This window comes from Carcharhinus amblyrhynchos, chromosome 18, assembly GCF_965287045.1.
Source record: "Carcharhinus amblyrhynchos chromosome 18, sCarAmb.v2.hapA, whole genome shotgun sequence".
In the NCBI taxonomy this organism is placed as follows: Eukaryota; Metazoa; Chordata; class Chondrichthyes; order Carcharhiniformes; family Carcharhinidae; genus Carcharhinus; species Carcharhinus amblyrhynchos.
This window is the reverse complement of record NC_137341.1, coordinates 48769265-48794844: the sequence shown is the minus strand read 5'-3', so window position 1 is coordinate 48794844 and position 25580 is coordinate 48769265. Positions and strand designations below refer to the sequence as shown.

Sequence of the window (25580 nt, the reverse complement as noted above, 5' to 3'; positions counted from 1 at the left end):
CTACCCCCAACTCCATGTCCCCTGACCTTCTGCAATAACCTCTTGTGAGGTACCTTGTCAAACGCCTTCTGAAAATCCAGAAAGACCACATCCACCGGCTCTCCTCTATCCACTGCCCTAGACACATCCTCATAGAACTCCAGTAAATTTGTCAGACACGACTTCCCTTTAATGAAACCGTGTTGCGTCCGCCCTATCAAGCAATTCCCTTCAAGATGCCTCGCAATTTCCTGCTTAATGACGGATTCTAACATTTTACCTACCACAGACGTTAAACTAACCGGCCTATAATTCCCCGCCTTTTGCCTGGCACCCTTCTTAAACAACGGCGTAACATTAGCCGTTTTCCAATCTTCCGGCACTTCCCCGGAATCCAGCGATGTCTGGAAAATAACCACCAAGGCATCCACTATCACCTCCGCCATTTCTTTCAGAACCCTCGGATGCATTCCATCTGGTCCTGGGGACTTGTCCACAATCAGCCCCTCCAGTCTGTCGAGCACCACCTCTCTAGTAACAGTAATGTCATTTCCGGCACCTGTTTGGGTACACAAAGAATTTAGCATGGCCAGTGCACCTAACCAGCACATCTTTGGAGTGTGGGAGGAAACTGGGGCACCCGGGGGGGAGAAAACACGCAGACACTGGGAGAACATGCAAACTTCACACACAGTGACCCAAGCCGGGAATCGAACTCGTGTCCCTAGCGCTGTGAAGCAGCAGTACTAACCACTGTGCTGCACCCATTGTGATGATTTGAAATTTGGTATTCTTGCATTTGTCCTGATGAGTGCAAGATAAAAAGATTCTGTAAAATCTCTCTGCAACAGTATTCCGAATTAATCTTCACACGTAAAGACATCATAAGCCTGGCATTCCCAGTTTCTTCTTGGCATGTAGGGATGTGAGACTCAGAACCAGGAAGTTTCTTTCCATGTTTACATGTTTATTTTTATTGGCAAATTGACTATATTTCATTCTTCCTGCATTCTTCTCCCTGACAACAAACATAGGTCTCTTAAACAACTCGGAAATCATTTTATGGTCCTTCAGAATTATACCCTGGTTTACTATTGTGCGCATCCTTGCGTCTGAAATATGCAAAAATGGCAGGTAAGAGCCATGAAAATTTCCACTTGCATTAAATGAATGAAGGGCACCCTGTCAGACCAGGTTCTAGTGTTATCTGCTATTTGATCATGGGATGTGGGTGTTGCTGGTTAAGCCAGCATTTATTCACAGAATCCTACTGTGCAGAAGAGGCCCTTCGGCCCATTGAGCCTATACCAACGCACGAAAGGCCCTAACCTGCTCACGTAATTGCACTTGGCCCATATCCTTGAACGTTATAGTGTGACAAGTACTCATCCAGACGCTTTATAAAGGACGTGAGGCTTCCCGCCTCTGCCACCCTCTCGGACAGCACATTGCAGACCTCTGGGTAAAAAAAAAAAATTCCTCAAATCCCTCTTTCACTTTTAACTCATAACTGTCCCCTTGTAACACCCTTCAACTAAGGGAAATAGCTGCTCCCTATCCACTCTGTCCAAGCCCCTCATAATCTTGAACATCTCAATCTGGTTGCACCTCAGTCTTTGCTTCAGAGAAAACAACCCAAGCCTATCCAAACTATCCCATTCCAGACAACATCCCAGTGAATCTCCTCTGCATCCCTTCCAGTACAATTGTTGATCCCTAATTGCCTTTGAGAAAATGGTAGTGAGCTGCCGCCTTGAATCACTGTAATTGATATTATTGGAACACACCATGCTGTTAAAGTTCCAGGATTTTGACCCAGCAACAGAGAGTGTTCCAAGTCAAGATGGTATGTACTTTGGAGAGGAACTTCCAGGTGATGGTGGTGTTGCGCATCTGCTGCTTTTTACCTTCTTGGGGAATAGGGGTCGAGGAATTGAAAGGTGCTGTTGAAAGAGCCTTGGTGATTTGCTGCAGTGTATCTTGTAGGTAGTGCATACTGCTGCCACTGTGCATTAGTCTTGAAGGGAATGATTGTTTAAGGTGGTGGCTAAGGTCCCAATTAAGCAGGTTGCCAAGTTCTGGATGGTATTGTTTCCTGTGTTGTTGGAGCTGAACTCATCCAGGCAATTGGAAAGTATGCCATCATACTCCTGGCTTGTGCCTTGTAGATGATGATCAAGCTTTGGGGAAGTGAGAAGTGAGTTACTCTGTAGAATTCCCAGCCTTTGACCTGTTCTTGTAGGCACAATATTTATATACCTGGTGCAGTTCAATTTCTGATGAGTGATAGCTGCCAGGATGTAGATATGGCAGAGACTGTGATGGTGATGCCATTGAATGTCAGAGGGAAATGGTTAAAGTTTGTATTTGTTGGAGATGGGCATTTCCTGGCACTTGTGGCACCAACAGAACTACTCATCAGCTCAAGCCTGAATCTGTTGTCCAAGTTTTGCTGCATATTGGCATGGACTACTTCAGTATCTAAGGAGTTGCAATCATGAACAATCCCCACTTCTGACCTGATGGAGGGAAGGATCTTGATGGAGTAGCTGAAGGTGGTTGGGCCTTGGAGAGTAATCTGAGTACTCCTCAGTCCCAGAACATTGGTGCAGATGACTGACCTCCAATAATCACAACCATCTTCCTTTTGTGTTGGATATGACTAGTGGAGTTTTCTGCCTCATTCCCATTGACTCCAGTTTTGTCGGGACTTTTTAATGCTACACATGCTGCCCTGAAGTCCAGGGCAGTCACACCTCACCTCTGGAATTCAGCTCTGTTGCCCATGTTGGAAGCAAGGTTGTAAAGAGGTCAGGTGCTGAGCGGCCCTAGCAAAACCAAAACCGAGCACTAGTGAACGTTATTGCCAAGTGCTGCTTGATGCCAAAATTTAATTTAGTCTAATTTTGGGGAGAAATTAAATACAGCTCTAGAGGCTAAAGGTTTATGGATAGGGTAAAGGGGATCAGGATATTGAATTCAATGATCAGCCACGATCAAAATGAATGGCAGAGCAGGCTCAAAGGGCTGAATGGCCTCCTCATAGTTGCTGTGTTTCGTTGTTAGCATTATCAATGACACTTTCCATTGTTTTGCTGATAGTTGAGAGTAGACTGATGGGGTCATAACTGGCTGGGTTGTAGTTGTCCTGCTTTTCATACCAGGGCAATTTTCCATATTGTTGGGTAGATGCCAGTGTTGTGCTGCATTGGAACAGCTTGGCGTATACAAGTCTTCATACTATTGCTTGTATGTTGTGAGAGCCCATAGCCATTGCAGTATCCAGTAGCTTCAGCCATTTCTTGATATCTCATGGAATGAATTTAATTCGCTGAACCCTGGCATCTGTGGTGCTGGGGATATCTGGAAGAGATGGATCATCCACTCAGCACTTCTGGCTGAAAGCTGTAGCAAATGCTTCAGCTTAGTCTTTTGCAATGATGTGCTGGGCTCACCCAGTGAAGATGGGGATATTGGTGGAGTCTCCTTGAATGAGTTTTTATTTGTCCGTGCATGGCAAGATATGCCAGAGCTTTGATTTGATCTTTTGCACATGGAATCCTTTAGCAAAGAAACAGATTGAACATCTCAAAAGTGATCAATCGTAAAGTGTTAGAAAGTCCCTGTTAATCTTTAGTTTTCACTTTTCTCGTTGCCATGATGTGGAGTTGCTGGCATTGGACTGGAATAGGCACAGTAAATAGTCTCACAACTGCAGATTAAAGTCTAACAGGCTTATTTGAGAGCATGAACTTTGAATGCTGCTCCTTCATCAGGTAGTGTTGTGAGACTGCTTACTGCACTTTTCTGGTGGGAAGGGAAGCTAGGTTACTTCAGTACCTGAAGTCATATTAAGACTGTAAAAGTGACATGTTAGAGACAGTTCATTAAGTTTTATCAGTGGACTGCTCACGTTTGACATTAAATTCCTATCAAATAAATTATTGCAAAGACAATGGGGTTGGAGTTGGACTTTATTGAAATGTGTCAGCTTTCAAGTTCTAGCCTTCTGTGAAATGATTCTGAATGACCTCAAGTAGTCATCTAACATGTAGCGTTATCAGAAGCCATTAAAACATAGTGCATCTGCATCTAAACATCTGTAAATGTTACTCTTTCACTGCAGCTTCATAAAAGCTGACCATCACAATTAAAGATAATAAACATTCAAGAATGGTCAGGTTTCACCGATTGTGGATATATTACACATACGGTTCTGACTTATTACCATCTAAACCATTGGCCCCTTGGTGAAAGTTCACAACTGGAACATGTACTCACTCCACAGCAATGACATGGAGATGCTGGCATTGGACTGGAGTGGGCACAGTATGAAGTCTCACAACACCAGGTTGAAGTCCACCAGGTTTATTTGGAATCATGAGTTTTTGGAGTGCTGCTCCTTCATCAGGTAGGTAGAGGAGTGAGGAGATGGGAATCCATTAACCTGATGAAGGAGCAGTACTCTGAAAGTTAATGATTCCAAATAAACCTGTTGGACTTCAATCTGTGTTGAGAGACTTCTTGCTGTCTACAGTTATTGCCCCCACACTGAGTATTTCCAGAATCCATATTTTGCAAACATACCAGTTAATTTTAATCCTTGCTGGAACTAGATAGGCAGTAGTTTTTTTTCACTCAAGTCAGAGTTAATACCAAAGCAAATCTAGGTCACAACAGGTGTCAGCACCATATATTGTCTCTAAACTGTGGTTCTTTCAATTGCAGTTGCTCCCAAGATCGGTGAATTATTCCTTGATTGAGATAATGGGGTGGAATTCTCCAAACAAAATTAAGTATTGAATTTGCAGGAAAACTGGAATAATTCACACTTTTTTTTTCAGTGGGAGTTCACATTACAATCTCCCACATTCTGTACAATACAGAGGACACCAACATGAATAGCATTAAATTTCAGGGGCAGGGTGCATTCCCTCCCAGGTGACTGAATAACACTGCCTGAAATATGCATGCCTTGTTAGCTTCCTGTTTGCTGGCCAGCTGAATCATTGCAGGCCAGCCCAGGACACTGACAGTGCCGCCTCTTTTTCCCTCCCTCCCTCCCTTCTCTCCCCACCACCGCCCCCCCCAATCTGACTGTGCATACCAGATAGGCAGCACAAGGTGCCCCTGGATATGGGCACTTTGCCCCTTAGGCAGGGACACAAGCTGTCCCACCACTCAAACCCCCTTCACTCCAGCAGGGTCAGGCTGCTAGCTCTCTGAAAGTGGGGAGCTACTCTAAACTCTGCTGGAGAGAAACCCTCTAGCAGGGTGGGAGAGGCTACCAGGCCTGGAGAATTCAGTCCCAGGCCCACTCATGGCATTTGAATCATAATATTTAAATGCTAGCCCTGCCTCCCCACCAATTTCCAGCACAGGAAATCCAGTGCTTGGTGACAGAGTGTGAACGCTCACGGGAAGCCCCTGAGTCACCCAATCCCAGATTCTCCCGGCCTGCTGCACTAGAAAATTAACGGAACGGATGGGAGAATCGGCCCCATGATTTCTGTCATAACTCTGATTTGACAACTTATTGTACCTGTCTGGCAAATAAACATAGTGGGCACATGGTGGTCCTGCTGCCATGTATAATACAACTGTTGCTTCCAGGCAGTCCGATTTTTGTCTTGGCTTGCTTACTCTGAATACTGCTGAGAATGCAAAGTGTGCCAAATGCATCTTTCTGGTATATGACCAGTTTTGGATTGATACTCAGGGATGCTAATGTAGTAAAAGACATGATCTCAACAGTAAGAAGTGTACTGTCACACAGAACAACTGGGTTTAAGTTTGCTGAAGTACATTATAGCAGGATAGTGCATTCAACCACTAGCTCTTTCAACTTGCTGGAATACAGCAGCTAATATTGTAAAAGGGCGGTGCTTTGATTCTACTCCCCTCTGATAGAATTCCCCTGGGATGCCGTGCTATGCCGTTCTTTGACAGCTGGGAAGAGTAGGTTCCAGAAGAAATGGGCAGCAGGGTGACACATTAGTTAGCACTGCTGCCTCACAGTGCTAGAGACCTGGGTTCAATTCCCACCTCGGGTCACTCTGTGGGTTTCTTCCCACAGTTCAAAACTGTGCAGTTAGGTGGACTGGCTATACTAAGTTGCCCCTTAGTGTCACTGGGACTAGCTAGGGTAAATGCATGGGGTTATGGGGATAGGGCCTAGATGGGATTTTGGTTGGTGCAGACCTGATGGGCCAAATGGCCTCTTTCTGCACAGTAGGGATCCTATAAAAGGCATAGCAGTGTCACACCACGAGAAACTGTGTGCAGGGTTGCTGCTGCTTGGAAGATTCAGGTTATTAGCTGCAACAATTCAACTGCCAGTGGGAATTATTTAGTTAGTGCGTAACACAGCCAGCACTAATTACTCATGGGTTTTGTACATAGAAGAGCAGAATTTGTGGGCCTGAGTTTAGAAGCCTCCAATTTACCATTTTGGATTCCTGCGTTGAAACAGTATGACTAGTGACTGGCATACTCTGCAATCAGTCAGTGCCATCTGTACATCCTGCTAATGTCTCTGCACAGTCTCTGGTCACCTTTATGTTCATCTGCAGCAATGTTGCATACATAAAATCATCAATGGATTTGGTTGTGGCCAAAGGATTTGACCTGGCCCCAAAATGGCAACATTCTGAGCCAAACACAGAGTGTTGGAAATGTTCTCCTTTCTCCTCCATACACCCCATTTCCCCCACCACCAGAGGGAGGGAGGGAGAGAGAAGGGGTGTCTTAGAAATATTTGATTAAGAAAAGCTCCTTGCTGATGCCATGAACACATTCCAGGCAGATGAACTGCAATGGCTATTTTCTCCCAGCCAATCGTGTGTATTGCAATGCTCATTTTGAGCAGTTTCTTTGGAAGGATGTTTGTGGTGTCTTAATTCAAGTGTAGAATCAGGAAGGGTTGGAAGAAAATGGCGAGTCAAGTGAAGTTTCTGAGTTCATCCTAAAAATGTGGAAATGAAGACACTGGTGTCGATATTAAGCGTTGCATGCCACCAACGATCTGGAAAATACAACACCTGCAAAAGGAAGAACAAGTTCCAATTAACATTAAAAAGATCAACTCAACACCAATCAGCACAGTGACACAGCGGTTGGCATTGCTAACTCACAATGCCTGGGACTTGGGTCTGAGTGGAGTCTGCGCGTTCTCCCCACGTCTGCGTGGATTTCCTCTGAGTGCTCCGGTTTTCTCCCACAGTCCGAAAGATGTGCTGGTTAGGTGCACTGGCCATGCTAAATTCTCCCTCAGTGTACCCGAACAGGTGCCAGAGTGTGGAGACTAGGGGATTTTCACAGTAAGTTTGTTGCAGTATTAATGTAAGTCTATTTGTGACACTAATAAATAAATAAACTTAATCTGGTTAACTAACAGTCAAAGACATGATTCACACTGGATCAGAGGATACAAATACTAGATTTTGCCTCATCTTTTAATCAATTCCTTGACTCAAAACTAGTGTAAAATATACTGCCGTGTTCATTATATAAAGGATAATGGATAGTGACATTACAAGTAGATTTCTAATCAATTAATCTACTTGTGACACTAATAGACTTTAAAACTTTAAACAAGTAAAACATGATACAATAAATGAAGTGGTAGTTGGTGGGGGGGGTTTATGTCAGTGCAGCAGATTCAGTGTTAATACTGAAAGTGTTGCAATCAGTGAAGATCACACAACTCATTCTTATGACCCATAATTTTGTACGTGTGCCCTAATGGTGCATCTGAAAGGATATTTGACTGGAAAATTCACAATTAAGATCAGTTCCTTCCTTTTCATTCCCAAACCCCATCCTCTGCAATTCCTTCCCTTTCCTTCCTTAATAACTTCCTTAGAACGTCAGTCATCCCCTTTAATATCTCCTTTTTGAATCTTACACCTCGGAAACATCTTACGACCTTTTTCTGCATTCAAGGCTTTGCAATAAATACCAGCTTTTGGTGTTGCCATCCTTGCCAATTGTCCACATGTGCATCGTATCAAATACACATCATGTTTGCTCACCTCTCCCGGCTGAATAGTGCACTCCATGGGTTTGTCCAATTCTGTTAAATATGGGTAAGTATCAAACACCCATGAAAGAGTGGTCTTGTTTGGGTGAAACTCTGGTGTTTTTTCCGGAGGATAAAGGAACCAGCGCTATCCAAAATATTTAAGAAGTAATTAGAACAAATGAATTGGCCCACAACTTGAATATTGATAAACTAATTTTCTGGTGTATCTCAGTATCAGAAAGTTTAAAATGTACAACTTTTTGAAAAAGACAAAATCACATACATAACTTGTAATAACTCCATAATATCTTGTAATAACTCCACACTGTGGGGTGGCACAGTGGTTAGCACTGTTGCCTCACAGCTCCAGGGACCTGGGTTCGATTCCTGGCTTGGGTCACTGTCTGTGTGGAGTCTGCACGTTCTCCCCATGTATGCATGGGTTTCCCTTGGGTGCTGCAGTTTCCTCACACACTCCAAAGATGTGCTAGTTAGGTACATTGACCCGAACAGAAGTTGGAGCGTGGCGACGAGGGGAATTTTGCAGTAACTTCATGGCAATGTTAATGTAAACCTTACTTGTAACTAATAAATAAATAACCTTTCTTTAATAACTCAGTTCAATGCAGCAAATGACCAATGGTTTACAGAGTCCAATAGTTTACAACTGATCCATATAAGACCAATGTTTCATTCACTTATTTGGTGAAAAAAAAGGCGACAAACCATTTAAATTAGTGAGGCAGCTGGAAATGGAGGCTTAGAAACACAATGTCCAAGCCTCAGAGACACCATCATCACATTGTGTGAATAGCAGGTCACATTCATAAAATTATCAAACGTTAACAATATATCACTGACGTGGAGATGCTGGTATTGGACTGGGTTGGGCTTAGTAAGATGTCTCACAACACCAGGTTAAAGTCCAACAGGTTTATTTGGTATCACGACCTTTCAGAGTGCTGCTCCTTCATCAGGTGATAAACATGTTGGACTTTAACCTGGTGCTGAGAGACTTCTTACAATATATCATTGTTTTACAACACATTTTGACCCTGTGATAATGAAGGAATGGAGATGTATTTCCAAGTCAGCATGGTGAAAGTGATTGACTTGGGAGGGGAACTGGCAGGTGGTGATGTTCCCATGTGTCTCCTCCCCTGTCTGTCTAGATGGCAGAGGTCTCAGGTTTGGAAAGAACTGTCTAAGGAGCCTTGTTGTATTACATCTTGTGGATGGTAAACATTGCTGTCACTTTGTGGGAGTGGATGGGGAGGTGAGTGCCAAAGAAGTGGGGCTGCTTTGTCCTGGATGGAGTTCAGCTTCTTAAGCTGCACTCATCCAGACAAAGAAAGAATTTTAAAATTAATTCATGGGATGTGGGCGTTGCTGACTAAGCCAACATTTATTGCCAATACCCAATCACCACTGAGAGGGTGGTGGTGAGCTGCCTTCCTGAACCGCTGCAGTCCATGTGATGTAAGTAAACCTACAATGCTATTAGGGAGGAAGTTCCAGGATTCTGACCCAGCGACAGTGATATAATTCCAAGTCAGGATGGTGATGGTTTGGAGGGGAAGTTCCAGGTGGTGGTATTCCCATGCGTCGGCTGCTTGAATGTTACTTGCCATTTATTCAGTCTAAGCCTGAATATTGTCCAGGTTTTGCTGATAAGAGCATGGAGACCTTCAGTATTTGAGGAGTTGGGAACAGTACTGAAAATTGTGCAATCATCAGCGAACATCCCAACTCTGACCTTATGATGGAAGAAAGGTCACTGATGAAACAACGGGCCACTTTCTAAGACTTCATGACTCTATTCTGTAGTTATATTCAGGGGATATTATGGGAAGATGATGGCGCAGTGATAATGTCACTGGCCGAGTAATCCAGAATCCCAGGTTAATCCTCTGGGAAACTAGTTCAAATCCTATCGTGGAATTTAAATTCAGTTAATAAATCTGGATACACTCCATGGTGCTGTGTGGCACTACCATTGTGCTAAATAGGATAGATTTTGAACAGATCTAGCAACTCAAAACTGGGCATCCATGAGGTAATGTGGGCAGTTAGCAGAAACACCATATTTGTAATCTCATGGTCGGACATATCCACCATTCTACTATTACATCAAGCCAGGGGATCCACCCTGGTTCAATGAAGAGTGTTGGAGAGATGTCGAATGCAGTCTGAAAGGATGGTACAAACAGTCTCAATAAAAATTTTCAAAAGGGGCCTCGAAAAGGAAAAGAATTGCTGGGCTGTTTGGAAAAAATGGAAGCTAAGTGAATAATTCTTTCTGAGCACTGGCACAGGGACAATAGTCTGAATGGCCTTTGCTCTTTGGTTCTGCTCTGAATGACGCCTATGATAATTCCTCTCTTGCAGATAGTGAATTCTATTGGAGACTGTATCTTACCTTTCGTCCGTATATAACTTCAGAGTATCCTGCTCCATGCCAGTGGAATGGTACTCCAGTACCCGCACCTAAAAACCAAACATAATGTAAGAACATAAGAAATAGGAGCAGGAGTAGGCCATCCAGCCCTTCGAGCCTGCCCCGCCATTCAATAAGATCATGGCTGATCTGTCGCTGCTCAGTTCCACTTTCCCGCTTTCTCCCCATAACCCTTAATCCCCTCTCTTATCAAAAACCCATCAACCCGTGTCTTAAAAATATTTAGCGAGGCAGCCTCCACCACTTCAACGGGCAGAGAATTCCAGAGATTCACCACCCTTTGAGTGAAGAAGTTCCTCCTCAACTCCGTTCTAAACCGCCCCCCTTTTATCTTGAGGCTGTGCCCCCTAGTCCTACTGTCCTTTCTGAGCGGGAAGAGTCTCTCCGCCTCTATCCTATCCATCCCATTCATCATCTTATAAGTCTCAATGAGATCTCCCCTCATTCTTCTAAACTCTAACGAGTACAAGCCCAGTTTATTCAGCCTCTCCTCATAGCTCAACCCCCTCAACTCCGGTATCAGCCTAGTAAACCTCCTCTGCACTCCCTCCAAGGCCAAAATATCTTTGCGCAGGTGCGGTGCCCAAAACTGCACACAGTACTCCAGCTGTGGCCTCACCAATGCCCTATAACCAACCCCCCCCACAGGAAAAACACTTCTTAGTTTCTCCTACATTCAATTCCAAATGATTTACAATCAAGAGGATGAGAACATGTATTCTTCACACCCATTCTGAACATGCATTGTGGAGACAATAAATATTACAGAATATCATTAATACTAATCCCAGGAATATTATTCCTTTTAATAGAGGTTAGAACTAACATAGTTAATCATTCTCATTAGTAATATTCCTCTCCCAGATTTAAGTCTCACACTTTTATGTCAGAAAGAGACTGTGCCCTTGTTGAGACTTCTTGGCTGAAATTTTACTATCCCGCCCACTGCGGGAATTGGAGCGGGCAAGTGGTGGACCGTTGACTTTGGGCACGATTTAATGGTTTTGGGACAAGCGAGGCTGTAAAATCCCACCTCTCGTCTCTGCAACACCTGCGCACCAGCTGCAGACAACTGTGACTCTCCAAAGTAAAGTGACTGCTCTGGTAGAAGGAATTCTTGATTTTCTCACCCTGCCTTTTTAAAGGCTAACTCTCCTCTAAATGTCCCTTTTTATATAGCAAAGAAGAAAAAACTCCCCTGGAGATTAAAACAGTGCAGGAGGCCATGTGGTTCGTGCTTCAACCAGTCATTGTCGTGTTGTTGCTGGTTGTCAGCTACGTGGCCACTCTCGCTCTCTTGAGATACGTCAAAAAAATGTTCCAATCTTGCTCATACCCGCTGCTTTAATTAAGATTTCACTGTCAGACATGCTTGGCGCCAGGTCAAACTGCCAGATCTCTTTTCCAACACTATTGTCTTGCTGCATTCCTGCCCTCTATCTAATGGCACAGACCCCTTGGTCTCATTGTTCTTGCCCCTTCAAATCCAGTGACTATGCACCCAATTCTTCACCACTGATTTGATCCCCATGGCTTTGCTGCCAGCTTCCGTCTCTCAGCCTTGCTGCAGTCTTTTGGCAGTGACTTCAATACTTCAAACCTGAACTCAGTCCAGTATTACCTGTATTCAGATTTACTATTCCATCAAAGACAGTCTCTGTTTGCCAGATCCATCTGTACTGGCAACTACAAAATACAATTAGGCTTGCACCAATGCAATATTACACAGGCCACAAAAGGGATCTATCGTCAATGGATTTATCTTGTTCAAGACCAGTAGTGCCGAAGTTAGCGACTAACCTGCTATCCCAAAGCTGTAAGCTCCTGTGGTCCCAGGTAGCTGGTATGGAGGCTGGATGTATGTCCTGAAGAGTGAGTCCCACTCTGTAAAATTGTTATCTCCGAAGAAGTAGAATGTTTCTGTTCAAACAGGAAACAAATAGTATTAACACAGCTCACGATTACACACCTTGATCATGAGACACACTCTTGCCCCACTGTAACCATATGGTCGTTGCAATGGATCACAATAAAGTTTATTTATCAGTGTCACAAGTAGGCTTACATTAACACTGCAATGAAGTTACTGTGAAAATCCCCTAGCCACCACACTCCGATACCTGTTCAGGTACACTGAGGGAGAATTTAGCATGGCCAGTGCAACTATTCAGCATGTCTTTCAGACTGTGGGAGGAAACCAGAGCACCCGGAGGAAACCCACGCAGACATGGGAAGTGATTCCGCACAGACAATGACCCAAGCTGGAAATCGAACTCGAGTACCTGGCACTGTGAGGCAGCAGTGCTAACCTCTGTGCCACCGTGCCGTGGCAGGTATACTTATTAGTTAACAATACCTTAATAGTAGGTGGTGCAGTGCACCACCATGGAGACCCACACCTCAGTGCATGACACTGGTGGAATGCAGGTTTATTTCCACCATGCCGTACCTTCCTGCTCTTTGCTATGTGATTCCCCACAGACATTTAAAAAAGAAGCAGGAAGGGGTTTCTGCTCAGACTGCTCACATTTTGACTCTTGTAGATCAGAGGGTGGTGGTATTGATGGAACAGCCAGTAAGTTAAACAGAGTTAAAGGCAAGTTGTTTTGGTATCAGATAAGAGCTCCCTTTTGTTATTGATTCAATTGGGTGTTCCAATCTTGAACAATCATTCTGGAATTGACATGATGCATACGTTTCAAAATACAAACCAAGTCAAAGCATTTGAACAGGAAGCTGTGGAGAACACTTCATTTTTTGACCTTTTATTGTTATTCTGCATGCATCTTATCGTGTACAAAGGGACAGCTTTTGGAATCAATACTGATTTAATTACAGCTACATGATCATAGGAAAACTCACCACTACCCAAGGAATCCAAAGATTGAGGCTTCAGCATTTGCTCAACATATTCTTTAAAAGGAACATCGACTGCGCGGAAGAGAAACCATTTAGTTTTAGTGGAAGAACAGTTACAAGGATAGCATGTGTGTTTATAGTGCTTTGCATGACAACTGCAGATATTCTTTTGATCCTCAATTTTTTCACACTTAACAATACTGCTTGCATTTTGCAGGGAGGACAGTGAGTTTAGAAAAGAAACGCATTGCATTGTTTTAGGTAGGCATTTCTGTTTACATTTAATTCATTAATTGTTCCTTGATTGGTAACTGAAACACTTCTTACAGAGCCCTAATGGACCCAAATGATAGACAGATAGATAGAAAAGTGAAGCTAATCAGCAGATGGAAATTAGAAGAGAAACAGAAAATTGTTCTGGCCACCGTGTTTTACACGTACACTTTCAACAGATTCAGTAAGCGAACAATGTGTGTTGATAGGGGTCCAATACCAAGACTGCACCAATGAGAAAGACAGATCCATCTAACAAGACACTGAACAGATAGAGAACCAACTGACACTCAAACCTTATAGCACCTTCCTGGGAATATGAAGAAGTCAGTTGCTGGCACGTTGCTTGGGTGAGGAGGGAAAGAGTGTGATGGATGCCTCGAATGCCAGAGATAGTGGTGGAAGCAGGCATTTTAACAACATTTAAGAGGCAACTAGATGGGAATAGAGGGATATGGACCGAGTAAGGGCAGAAGATTTTTCTTTAGTTAAGGCATCATGATGGCACAAGCTTGGAGGGCCGAAGGGCCTGTTCCTGTGCTATACTTCTCTTTTTCTTCTTTGAAACAAGGAAAACAGGTGTACACTTAATGGAAAAATGCTGCTTTAGTCTGGGTGAAAAAACACTCAGGAGTACAAATACGGAAGCCTCTGAAAATGCAGGCAGATAAAATCACAAAGGTGACCAACAGTGTTCATCTTGAATCAGAGACCAAGGGATCTTGCAATGGGAAACTGGGATAATAATTTGGAACAGCATAACATAGTATTCTAGAGAAATGGTTGGACAGTCTTAGATTGCTTTAGCGAAGAGCTGATGCAAGCAGGGTGACCCAGAAACTTTCAGAAACATAAAACAAAAGGGCAATGGAAGCAAAATATATTGAACTAATGCACTCAGGAACCTGAAAAGCCGCAAGATTAAATTCATATTTAGCCTACAAAGGAGCATGGAATGTATTTATGAAACATTTAATGTGTACCTTTCCGATAGGAGTAAGTGTTTGCTGTGCTCAGTCTCACCAGCAGATTTCCAAACTCCTGCAGGAGACTTTGCTTGGAAGAGAGAGCCCGGAATTGCTGCAAGATTCAAACACACACAATGCCAGGTCGCAGTACAGCTTTCAGAGAGGGTTTGGCATTTCATTATCTCCAGTCGCGGTGCTCCTGACACTAATTACTGCTGTTGGCTTAGTAATGACATCTCCATATTTCAACATCACATGATGTGCGGATAATGGATTGGTTTGGGAGGGAATAATAAGACTGTAATTTAAGAGATGAGTGCAAATTACATCATGAGCCACATGACTGCAGCATGAGTACGAGATTAAAACTTGAACACGAGTTTAAATTACAGCCCTGGTAACCAGTGTACAACTGTGCTGTCACAGAACGGCAGACTACAATTATATATATTTGTGTTTGGCACAGTAACAGTCAGCAGGTGGTTGTTGGTTGATGTACTGGGCTGGCTTTGATTGCATCTTGAGTAAGTCCCAGAAAACAAATTGTAGACCAATTTCTTGAAATCACAATAAAAAAAATGCCTTTAGTGTTTCAGAGAAGGCAAACCTGGCAACACTGCACCCTCTTCACTGGCTGGGGGAAGCATGGGGACTAGCTCCTGCTGCTGTCAATCCAGAAAATCAGGTGGATATTAAAGATCCCATCCATAACAAGGCCCAGCCAACAGGGCAGCATGGTGGCACAGTGATTCGTACTACTGCCTCACAGTGCCAGGGACCCGGGTTCGATTCCCGGCTTGGGTGACTTGTCTGTGTGGAGTTTGTACATTCTCCCTGTGTCTGCGTGGGTTTCCCCCAGGTGCTCCAGCCTCCTCCCACAGTGTGAAAAACATGTTAGTTAGGTGCATTGGCCATGATAAATTCTCCCTCAGTGTACCCAAACAGGCACTGGAGTGTCACAAGTAGGGGATTTTCACAGTAACTTCACTGCAGTGTTAATGTAAGCCTACTTATGACACTAGTAAATAAACTTTTATGGTTAGGTGGATTGACCATTCATGTCAGGAGGAATTAGCAGGGTAAATGTGTGGGGTTATGGGGATAGGGGCTGGGTGGGATTGTGGTCGGTGCAAGCTCAATGGGTCGAATGGTCTCCTTCTGCACTGTAGGGATTCTACGATTCTGCTCAGCCAACAGAACCAGGAACAGATTAACTGATCATTCAATACCAGTTCCGAAGAGGAGACGGGAACATTAACTCTACTTCCCTCTCTGCAAAACCAGCAAAAAATCTTTTGTTTTTCCAGCGTGTGTTTTTATTCCAGATTTTGAGCATCCTCTGCTTTGACATTTGTGAGCCCTTCTCACACACTAAATGATTGCCATGTTCATTCCATAAACTATTAGTGCACTTCAAAAATAATGTGTGTACATGAAGTGCTTTGGGAATTTCAGAGATATTGGTGCTATCTAAATGTAGTTACTTGTATATATTCTTGCTGTGCAGTCTGGTCAGGATGGCACCATCCTTATGAACATGTGTCCATTTACATCAATTAAAACTTCAACTTATAAGGCAAAATCCTTCAGCCAGTTATATAGTACACACTGACCACATTAATATGAAGCCTAATATTAAGAGGTAATTATAGATTCATTACATTTTCAGTATGTCATTTAATTTAAAACTCTCTCGACTGGTGGGTCAATGCTGAATGAGATGGCAGTATAACACCAGGAATACCAGACTGATCTATCAAACTCATTTTAGTTTAAATACCAACATGAAAAAGGACAGCACACTGCTCAAATGGTTTCCTAAAAGCCGCCTCATATGGAAGGATGGGGTGCAAATCCAGTAGATCATTACATTTCTCAATCAGGGGATTTTCATCCCATATGCAAGACAAGTGTCAGAAGTGCTTTAAAAAACACTGATTAGTCCTCAGCTGGAATACCGTGTTCAATTCTAAAGTAAAGTTAAAGTTAAATTATTGGTCATAAGTAGGCTTACATTAACATAAAGTCATAGAGGTTTACAGCATGGAAACAGACCCTTCTGCCCAACTTGTCCATGCCATCTTTTTTGTTTAAACCCCTAAGCTAATTCTAATTGCCCACATTTGCCCCATATCTCTCTCTACCCATCTTACCCATGTAACTGTCTTAATGCTTTTTAAAATACAAAATGGTACCCGCCTCTACTGCTATGTCTGGAACTTGTTCCAGATAGTTATCACCCTCTGTGTGGAAAAAATTACTCTTCTGGATACTTCTGTATCTCTCCCCTCTCATCTTAAACCTATGCCTTCTAGTTTTAGACTCCCCTACCTTTGAGAAAAGATATTGACTATCTAAACTGCAATGAAGTTACTGTGAAAATCCTCTAGTTGCCACACTCTGGCTCCTGTTCAGGTGCACTGAGGGAGAATTTGGCTTGACCAGTGCATGTAACCAGCACGTCTTTTGGACTGTGGGAGGAAACCGGAGCACCAGGAAGAAACCCACGCAGACATGGGGAGAATGCAAAATCCACACAGACAGTGACCGAAGCCGGGAATTGAACACAGGTGCCTGATGGTGTGAGACAGCAGTGCTAACCATTGTGCCACCCCAGTTCTGTGCCATGAAGCATGTCAAGACCTTAAAGAGGATGCAGAAGAGATTCAGTAAAATGTTACCAGGGATGAGGTAGAGAGACTGGAGAAGCTGGGGTTGGTCCCCTTGGAGCAATTATGGTGAGGAGATTTGAGACAGGAGCTCAAAATAATGAAGGATTTCAACAGGGTAAATAAGGAGAAACTGTTTCCAGCAGATAAAGGATCCATGGGACACAGATTTAAGGTAACGAACAAAGGAACCAGAGGTAACGTGGAAACTTTTATTAAGAACATCAAATTGTTGTGAGCTGGAATGTACAGCCTGAAAGGGTGATAAAACTTTCAAAAGAGAACTGGATAAACACTTAAAGGGAAAGAACTTACAGGTCAAGGGGAAAAGAGCAGAGGCGTGAGGATAATTCAATAGTTTTACCAAAGAGTTGGCACAGGCATGATGAGCCAAATGGCCTCATTGTTTCATATCATTCTATGATTCTACGTGATTGAATATATATTTTGTACTAAGATTGATCACCTTTCAACACATACGCACAGATTTATCAAATATGACATATTTTAGGAGTACTTCAGGATGCTAAAAAATTGCTTCTCATTCAAGTTTTGACAGGCAAAAAAGATCATTTACCTCATTCTGTGTGATTCCTCGGATAATCACTGGCTTGGAATACGCATACCTGTAAAGCAAGGACATCTTGCGTTTAACTTTTTTCTCTGAGCGATTGGAACATCCGAACATTTTGTCTTCATTGGACACTAGAAGTATAGCAGGTAAAAAGTGTAATCCATGCTCCCATTGACTGGCATTTTGCTTTATACAGTTGTTTGATTTGATTTGATTTATTATTCTAACATGTATTGGGATACAGTGAAAAGTACTGCTTCTTGCATGCTATACAAAGCATACCATTCATAGAGAAGGAAAGGAGAGAGTGCAGAATGTAGTGTTACAGTCACAGCTAGGCTTTAGCGAAAAATCAACTTAGTGCAAGGTAGGTCCATTTAAAAGTCTGACAGCAGCAGGGAAGAAGCTGTTCTTGAGTTGGTGGGTATGTGTCCTCAGACTTTTTTATCTTTTTCCTGACGCAAGAAGGTGAAAGAGGGAATATGTGGGGTCCTTAATTATCCTGTTGAGACCTGTGAGGACATGAGGACGCTCTCAACCTGGATCTTGGGTTCACTTCACACTATCTGTAACCCCCACGACTTGCCTGGGCTTGCAAAATCTCACTAACTGTCCTGGCTGGAAACAGTACACATCTCTTTAACCTGTGCTTAACCCTCTCTCCACTCACAGTGTCTGTACCTTTAAAACTTGATTACCTGTAAAGACTCGCATTCCAACCATTATTTTGTAAATTGAGTTTGTGTCTGTATATGCCCTGTTTGTGAACACAAGTCCTCACTCACCTGAAGGAGGAGCCTGAGACTCCAAAAGCTTGTGCTGCCAACACCAGGACTTTAAGTTGGCGTTGTGAGACTTCTTCCTTAAATGTACTGGCCATGCTAAATTAGTGTCAGTGGGATTGGCAGGGTAAATACTTGGGGTTACAGGGATAGGGCCTAAGTGGGATTAGTGTCAGTGCAGGCCCAATGGGCCGAATGGCCTCTTTCTGCACGGTAGGGATTCTATGATTATTCAAGAGGCTGCTTTAATAGAAATGACAATTCAGGTTTTTGCTTGGATCCATGGAATCAGAAGATGTGGGTATATCTCACAAAGCATCAGGTTACTTACCAAGTCAACAGCTCTGCACTGATCAAGGGAGATATTTCCCTGTAAATTGCTTAGATGGATTCGCTAAGCTAAGTTGGACCAATAGCAGAAATTTGTCTGTGTGAAGCTTTGTAAAGTCAACCTCTGGGAAAGAAAGCTTCCTCAGCCAGGAGTCTGTAAATCACACTGCTGCCAGGTCTCCCTCATCATTAATTTTCGGTTTAAATGGCAGCAGTGGGAAGCATGGCTTAAGTGCAGTAAGTGCGTGATTGCTGTTGTTTTTAATTGGAAGGAGTAACAATATCTCCATATTTTGAATGGGATAGCCCAGATATTGCACTCGAGTTCAGTCTCATTGCAAAGAAAGTTTGAGTGCTAACCTAGCAGCTCCTTTTTTCCCCCAAGATGGGACCGGAGCGAGGTGACTTCTTGCAAGCTGTGCCCAGCGTACCCTCTAATTCTATCTCTTACTCTCGTTCTATGCTTCTGAAACTTCATTCCAACTCTTTTATAGGGCTATATAGGGCATTGGTGAGGCCGCAGCTGGAGTACTGTGTGCAGTTTTGGGCGCCGTACTTACGCAAGGATATTTTGGCCTTGGAGGGAGTGCAGAGGAGGTTTACTAGGCTGATACCGGAGTTGAGGGGGTTGAGCTATGAGGAGAGGCTGAATAAACTAGGCTTGTACTCGTTAGAGTTTAGAAGAATGAGGGGAGATCTCATTGAGACGTATAAGATGATGAATGGGATGGATAGGATAGAGGTGGAGAGACTCTTCCCGCTCAGAAAGGACAGTAGGACTAGGGGGCACAGACTCAAGATAAAGGGGGGGCGGTTTAGAACGGAGTTGAGGAGGAACTTCTTCACTCAAAGGGTGGTGAATCTCTGGAATTCTCTGCCCGTTGAAGTGGTGGAGGCTACCTCGCTAAATATTTTTAAGACGCAGGTTGATGGGTTTTTGATAAGAGAGGGGATTAAGGGTTATGGGGAGAGGGTGGGAATGTGGAACTGAGCCACGACAGATCAGCCATGATCTTATTGAATGGCGGGGCAGGCTCGAGGGGCCGGATGGCCTACTCCTGCTCCTATTTCTTATGTTCTTATATTATGTTCTTTTAAACACTCTAACAACGCTGTAATTCAATTTCTTCAAGAACAGATTCTTTCCTGCTGCTGTCAGACATTTGAATGGACCTACCTCGCATAAAGTTGATCTTTCTCTACACCCTAGCTATGACTGTAACACTCTGCACGCTCTCGTTTCCTTCTCTATGATTGTCTGTATAGCGCGCGAGAAACAATACTTTTTACTGTATGTTAATACATGTAACAATAAAAATCAAAACAGAACCATAGAACCCTACAGTGCAGAAAGAGGCCCATCGGGTCTGCACTGACACAATCCCACCCAGGTCTTACCCCCATATCCCTACATATTATACCCACTAATCCCTGTAACCTACGCACTCCTGGACACTAAGGGGCAATTTCTTAGCACGGCCAATCAACCTAACCCGCACATCTTTGGACTGTGGGAGAAAACCGGAGCACCCGGAGGAAACCCACGCGGACACAAAGAGAATGTGCAAACTCCACATAGTGACCCAAGCCGGGAATCGAACCCAGGACCCTGGAGCTATGAAGCAGCAGTGCTAACCACTGTGCTACCGTGCCGCCCAAAACAATAATGGCTTTTGATTGGTTTTCAGCGAGGGGCAATTCTGCAGAAGTCCCAGGAAATCAGATGGAATGAATGATGCGCATCACTGCTGACTCTCACCTCCTGAATCCACGAATCCAAGAGAAAACCTGATCACAGATTTATCATTTTTATTAGATCAACCATTTGAAAGCTGTCTTTAGAGAGATGTTTGTTACACAAGCTGACACACCCACCTGAAATTAAAAGCCAAAGAACACAGAACAGTAATGCACAGGAACAGGCCCTTCGGCCCTCCAAGCCTGCGCCAATCACATTGTCCTATCTAGACCAACCACTTGTAACCCCCTCTCTTCCCCGTTTGTTCATGTGCTTCAAGATAAGTCTTAAATGTTGCTGATGTGTTTGCCTCAACCACCTCACTTGGCAGTTCATACCAGGCCCCCACCACTCTCCGTGTAAAAATCTTCCCCACACAGCTCCACTGAACCTTCCCCCCCGCCCCTTACCTTGAACTTGTGCCCCTTTTGTAATTGTCATTTCTTTCTAAGCTTCCAACTGTTCACCCTACCTATACCCTTCGTAATTCTAGACCAAAACAAACATAGCTTTTAACTAATCAGTGATTGATGTACTAATTCAATCAATTAATACTAAGCCTGGTCTAATGCACCATTAGCAACACAATTTCTTGGAACATTCGCGCTAGAATAATGGTATAATTTCTTGGAACATTCGCGCTAGAATAATGGTATACATCACGGATGCACCACCCACATGGCACAAGTTTTCAGCAAATTCAGAGTCAAAAAGGTGGAGGTGCACAAGGCAGGTAAAAAGATTTTGGCAATGGACACTAGGTGAAATGCACTTCAAGCTCCAAGAGGACAGGGCCAGAAGGTGTGCTCAGCTGCTAAAACATACCGGTGAACAAATTCAGAATAGGTCAAAGAGTCTCTGACTTCCACGTTGCAGGGCCCTGCATCGACCATCTGCATGGAGTGGTCCGTTTTCCTGCAAAAGAGAGGTGTAAAAATGTTGGTTCCAAGTTACTGGGCATTCAGAAACATTCAGAACAGTAAATTGGCAAGATAGCCAGAAGGGTGTAATGTGACATGAGTTTGTCGATAAAATAACAGGGACTTCACAAGGAACTAATTAAATGGCACAGTCACAGTGGTTAGCACTGATACCTCAGAGCCATGGGACCTATATTCAATTCTAGTCTTGGGTGACCATCTATGTGGACACGTTCTCTCCATGTCTGCTTGGGTTTCCTCCGGGTGCTCCAGTTTCTTCCCACGGTCCAAAGATGTGCAGGTTATGTTGGTCGGCCATGCACAATTGCCCTTAGTGTCCCAAGGTGTGTAGGTTAAGTGGATTGACCATGATAAATTGCTCCCTAGTGTCCAAAGCTGTGTAGGTTAGATGAATTAGCCATGGTAAATGAGCAGATTTACAGGAATGGGACAGGATGGTAGGCCTGGTTAAGATGCTTTTCAGAGAATTGGTGCAGACTCAATGTCCCAGGATGTGTAGGTTGGAGGGATTAGCGGGGTAAATATGTGGGATTATGGGGAAAGGGCCTGGGGTGGGATTGTTGTCAGTGCAGATTCAGTGGTCCGAATGGCCTCTTTCTGCACTGCAGCAGTTCTATGATTCTATGACTGGGAAACACTTTGGGACATTCTTCGGACACGATTGAAGATAAATACTATTTTTTTTTCATTAAATTCTCAAGAACCTCAAATGTGGAATGATTTCCATGATATCTGAACTCACAACCAAGCATCATCACTAAAATCTGGGCCACAAGCTCACGGTTAAATATTTATTTGCAAGCAGCATTTATACCATTCACATCAACATTCAGCCTTGGAGACTGGAACTATTATTGGAAAATAGTTATTTAGGTTCTATTAATCTATTTAGGTTCTTTAAATGCCTCCAGCAAGGTTCCCAAAGCATCATTATATGATAACCAGCCACTGCACTAGTCCATATTTCTAGTATTGTGACTCAGAGGTACGGTAAGAAAATTTATCTCTGAAACTGACAGTTCAGCAGGGAAATGAAACCATTTGTTTCTGAAAGCTATCAAGGCATTAGTGATACCAATGTTTGTAAGCCATTAATCACCAGAACAGTTCAAACATCTGAAACAACTTTCAAGACACTGATCAAAATACACAGCAGTTTGCCACATTTGCTCACAATTTCTAACAATAAATCCTTGTTCACAGCCATTTCAAAGACAAAAATCTCTTGAAGAGGTGAAAGCTGATTCAAGAGGTATCTAGGTTCACTCTACATCTACAACAACTAAAATCAACAATTAAAATAAATTCCAACTTGTCTCTCCAGTGTTTATACATGATCTGATCAAATAGCAGAGCAAGCCTGAAAGGCTGAATTTGCCTACTTCTGCTCCTAATTCCTATGCTCCTAGGAGGAGATGGCCTAGTGTATTACTGCTAGACGATTAATCCAGAAACTCAGCTAATGTTCTGGGGACCGGGTTCGAATCCCACCACAGCAGATGGTGGAATTTGAATACAATAAACAATATCTGGAATTAAGAATTGATTGATGATCATGAAACCATTTTCGATTGTCGGAAAAACCCTTCTGATTCACTAATGTCCTTTCTGGCCTAAATGTGACTCCAAAGTCACAGTAATTTGATTGACTCTCAATTGTCCTCTGAACAAGTGCAACTAAGGATGGGCAATAAATGATGGCCAGCCAGAGACACACATGTTCCACGAATGAATCATTAAAAACAATTAGATTTAAAGAGATTACACAATGGTAAATTGAGAAATATGAAATTATTGAATCATTATGCAGTTTGCAGAATGAGTTTGCCAACTGTTTAGTAACTCCAATCATGAGGAGAGTTAATGTTGAGTCTAAATGACCCTTCTGCAGATACTGGGACTCGAAACATTAACTCTGTTCCTCTCGCCACAGATGCTGCTAGACCTGCTGAGTTTATCCAGCATACTTTGTATTTCAGCGTTCCAGCATCCACAGTATTTTGCTTTTACTTCTATTTCCTTATCACCTTTAACAAAAAGAAACATCTCAAGGTGCGTCATAGGAGCGTTTAAAACAAAGTATGACCACTGAAGGAGATCTTAGATTAGATTACCAAAAGTTTGGTCAAAGAGGAACATCTTATAGGAGGCAAGGTGGAAACTCCAGCCCATTCCTGGAAGGTTAGCTACTCCAAATAAGGGTCTAGAATTAGAGAAGTGTAGATTTCTCAGTGTTGGAAAGAGGTTAGAGGGATAGGTACATCTTTCTCTACATCATAGCTTTGACTGTAACACTACATTCTACACTCTCCTCCTCTATGAATGGTATGCTTTGTATAGTGGCAAGAAAGTACACAGTAAAAGGTATTTTAAGACATGTGACAATAATAAATCAAATCAAAGGGAAGAATGAGTTCATGGATAGGATTTGAAAACACTTTGAACTGTGCAGTGAAAAAGACCACATTGTTTGTGAAGTGATAAAAGCAAATTACTGCGGATGCTGAAATCTGAAACCAAAAGAGAAAATACTGGAAAAATTCAGCAGGTCTGGCAGCATCTGTAAGGAGAGAAAAGAGCTGACGTTGAATCCAGATGACCCTTTATCAAATCTAAAAGGCTTAGAAAGTGGGAGATATCTATACTGTAGTGTGAAGGAATGAAAGATGAATCATAGCCACAAAATCAAGGGGAAAGGCTACTAATTGCAGTCCATAGAGAGAATAGATGTGAATGGGCAAACGGCAGAAAAGCTGAAATCAGACAGTAAACTGTGACAGATGAAGATGTGGTGAGCAGAGGGGGAAATAGGTGGGAAGAGGGAAAATTGAGAAAAGGGGGGGGAAGGGTGCCAGTGAAGTGCTTTGGGTGACACGGTGGTGAGCATTGCTGCCTCACAGCGCCAGGGACCCGGGTTCGAATCCCGGCTTGGCTCACTGTCTGTATGGAGTCTGCACGTTCTCCCCATGTCTGCGTGGGTTTCCTCCAGGTGTTCCACTTTCCTCCCACAATCTGAAAGATGCGCAAGCTAAGTGCACTGACTGTGCTAAATTGTCTCTAAAATGTGTTGTTTAGGGGAATCAGCGGGGTAATTAGTAGTGGGGATAGTAGTTGGAGCCCGGGTAAGAGTCAGTGCAGACTGGATGGGCTGAATGGCCTCTTGCACGGCAGAGATTCTCTGTCCTGAGGTGGTGACAGGCGCTACAGAAATGCGAGTATTTCCCTCACTCCAAAAGTAAGCGCCTTTCTTTTCCGCCTCTCACCAGCCGCCATCCCCCTCCGGCTGCCCCGCTGAAACTGCTGCCAGCAGCGCCAACGCCGCCAGGATCCGAGGCTCCATCTGGAAACTTCCACCGGCTCCGCTATCCTTACGCCGGCTATCACAGCGCGCACGCGCAGCCCTGCCGGAAAAGGCGGGGAAGCCGCCCCGCGAAGCAGGACGGGAGCTGTAGTTCCCTGCGGTCAGCATACGTTTCCCTTCGCGCATCGCGCGGGCAGCCATGCGGGCGGTGGCGACCTTCCGCCAGATTCGTTCCCATAACACAGCGCGCGCGGACCAGGGCGTCATGGGAGTTGTAGTCCACCCATCATGTCCCTGAGAACAGCTCAGGCCTCCAAATACAGTTCTGCAGAGTTTTACTGAGGAACAGTAGCACATTCCAACTGCATGTCATACAATCATTCCAGAATGAAAATTTATATCATAAGGTAGATTTATACACTAACTCCAGGAATTGGCTGTGAAGGAACCATGCTTTTATTGCACAAAATGAAAATAAACAATAACAACTAGCTAAGGTTAATGGACCCTCTCAGGATGCAGAACGTAGTGTTACAGTCATAGCCAGGATGTAGAGAAAGATCAACTTAATACGGGTTAGGTCCATCCAAAACACTGACAGCAGCAGGGAAGCAGCTGTTCCTGAGTGGGGTTGGTATGTGACTTCAGACTTTTCCATCTTTTACCTGATGGAAGAAGGTGGAAG

At 43.5% G+C, this 25580-nt stretch overlaps 1 protein-coding gene across 1 annotated transcript; it reads right to left on the bottom strand.

Moving 5' to 3' along the window:
* Positions 1-5324: 5324 nt before the first annotated feature.
* jmjd8 (jumonji domain containing 8) lies at positions 5325-24976 on the bottom strand. The gene is made up of 9 exons (XM_080206153.1): positions 24858-24976; positions 21479-21568; positions 17807-17855; positions 14576-14672; positions 13323-13391; positions 12261-12380; positions 10422-10489; positions 8013-8147; positions 5325-7019 (listed from the first exon to the last, which is right to left on the bottom strand). Exons 1-9 carry the CDS (start codon positions 24932-24934, stop codon positions 6939-6941), a joined length of 786 nt encoding a protein of 261 aa, XP_080062279.1. The 5' UTR covers positions 24935-24976; the 3' UTR covers positions 5325-6938.
* Positions 24977-25580: the final 604 nt, after the last annotated feature.

What these genes read in the sequence shown, in the direction of transcription:
- jmjd8 (XM_080206153.1), bottom strand. Translation starts at nt 24,934, where the DNA reads ATGGAGCCTCGGATCCTGGCGGCGTTGGCGCTGCTGGCAGCAGTTTCA. An exon ending in TATTCTGAATTTGTTCACCG is followed by an intron (nt 17,856 to 21,478) that starts GTATGTTTTAGC and finishes CTTGCTTTACAG; the next exon opens with GTATGCGTATTCCAAGCCAG. An exon ending in GCACTATTCAGCCGGGAGAG is followed by an intron (nt 7,020 to 8,012) that starts GTGAGCAAACAT and finishes TTCCTTTTGCAG; the next exon opens with GTGTTGTATTTTCCAGATCG.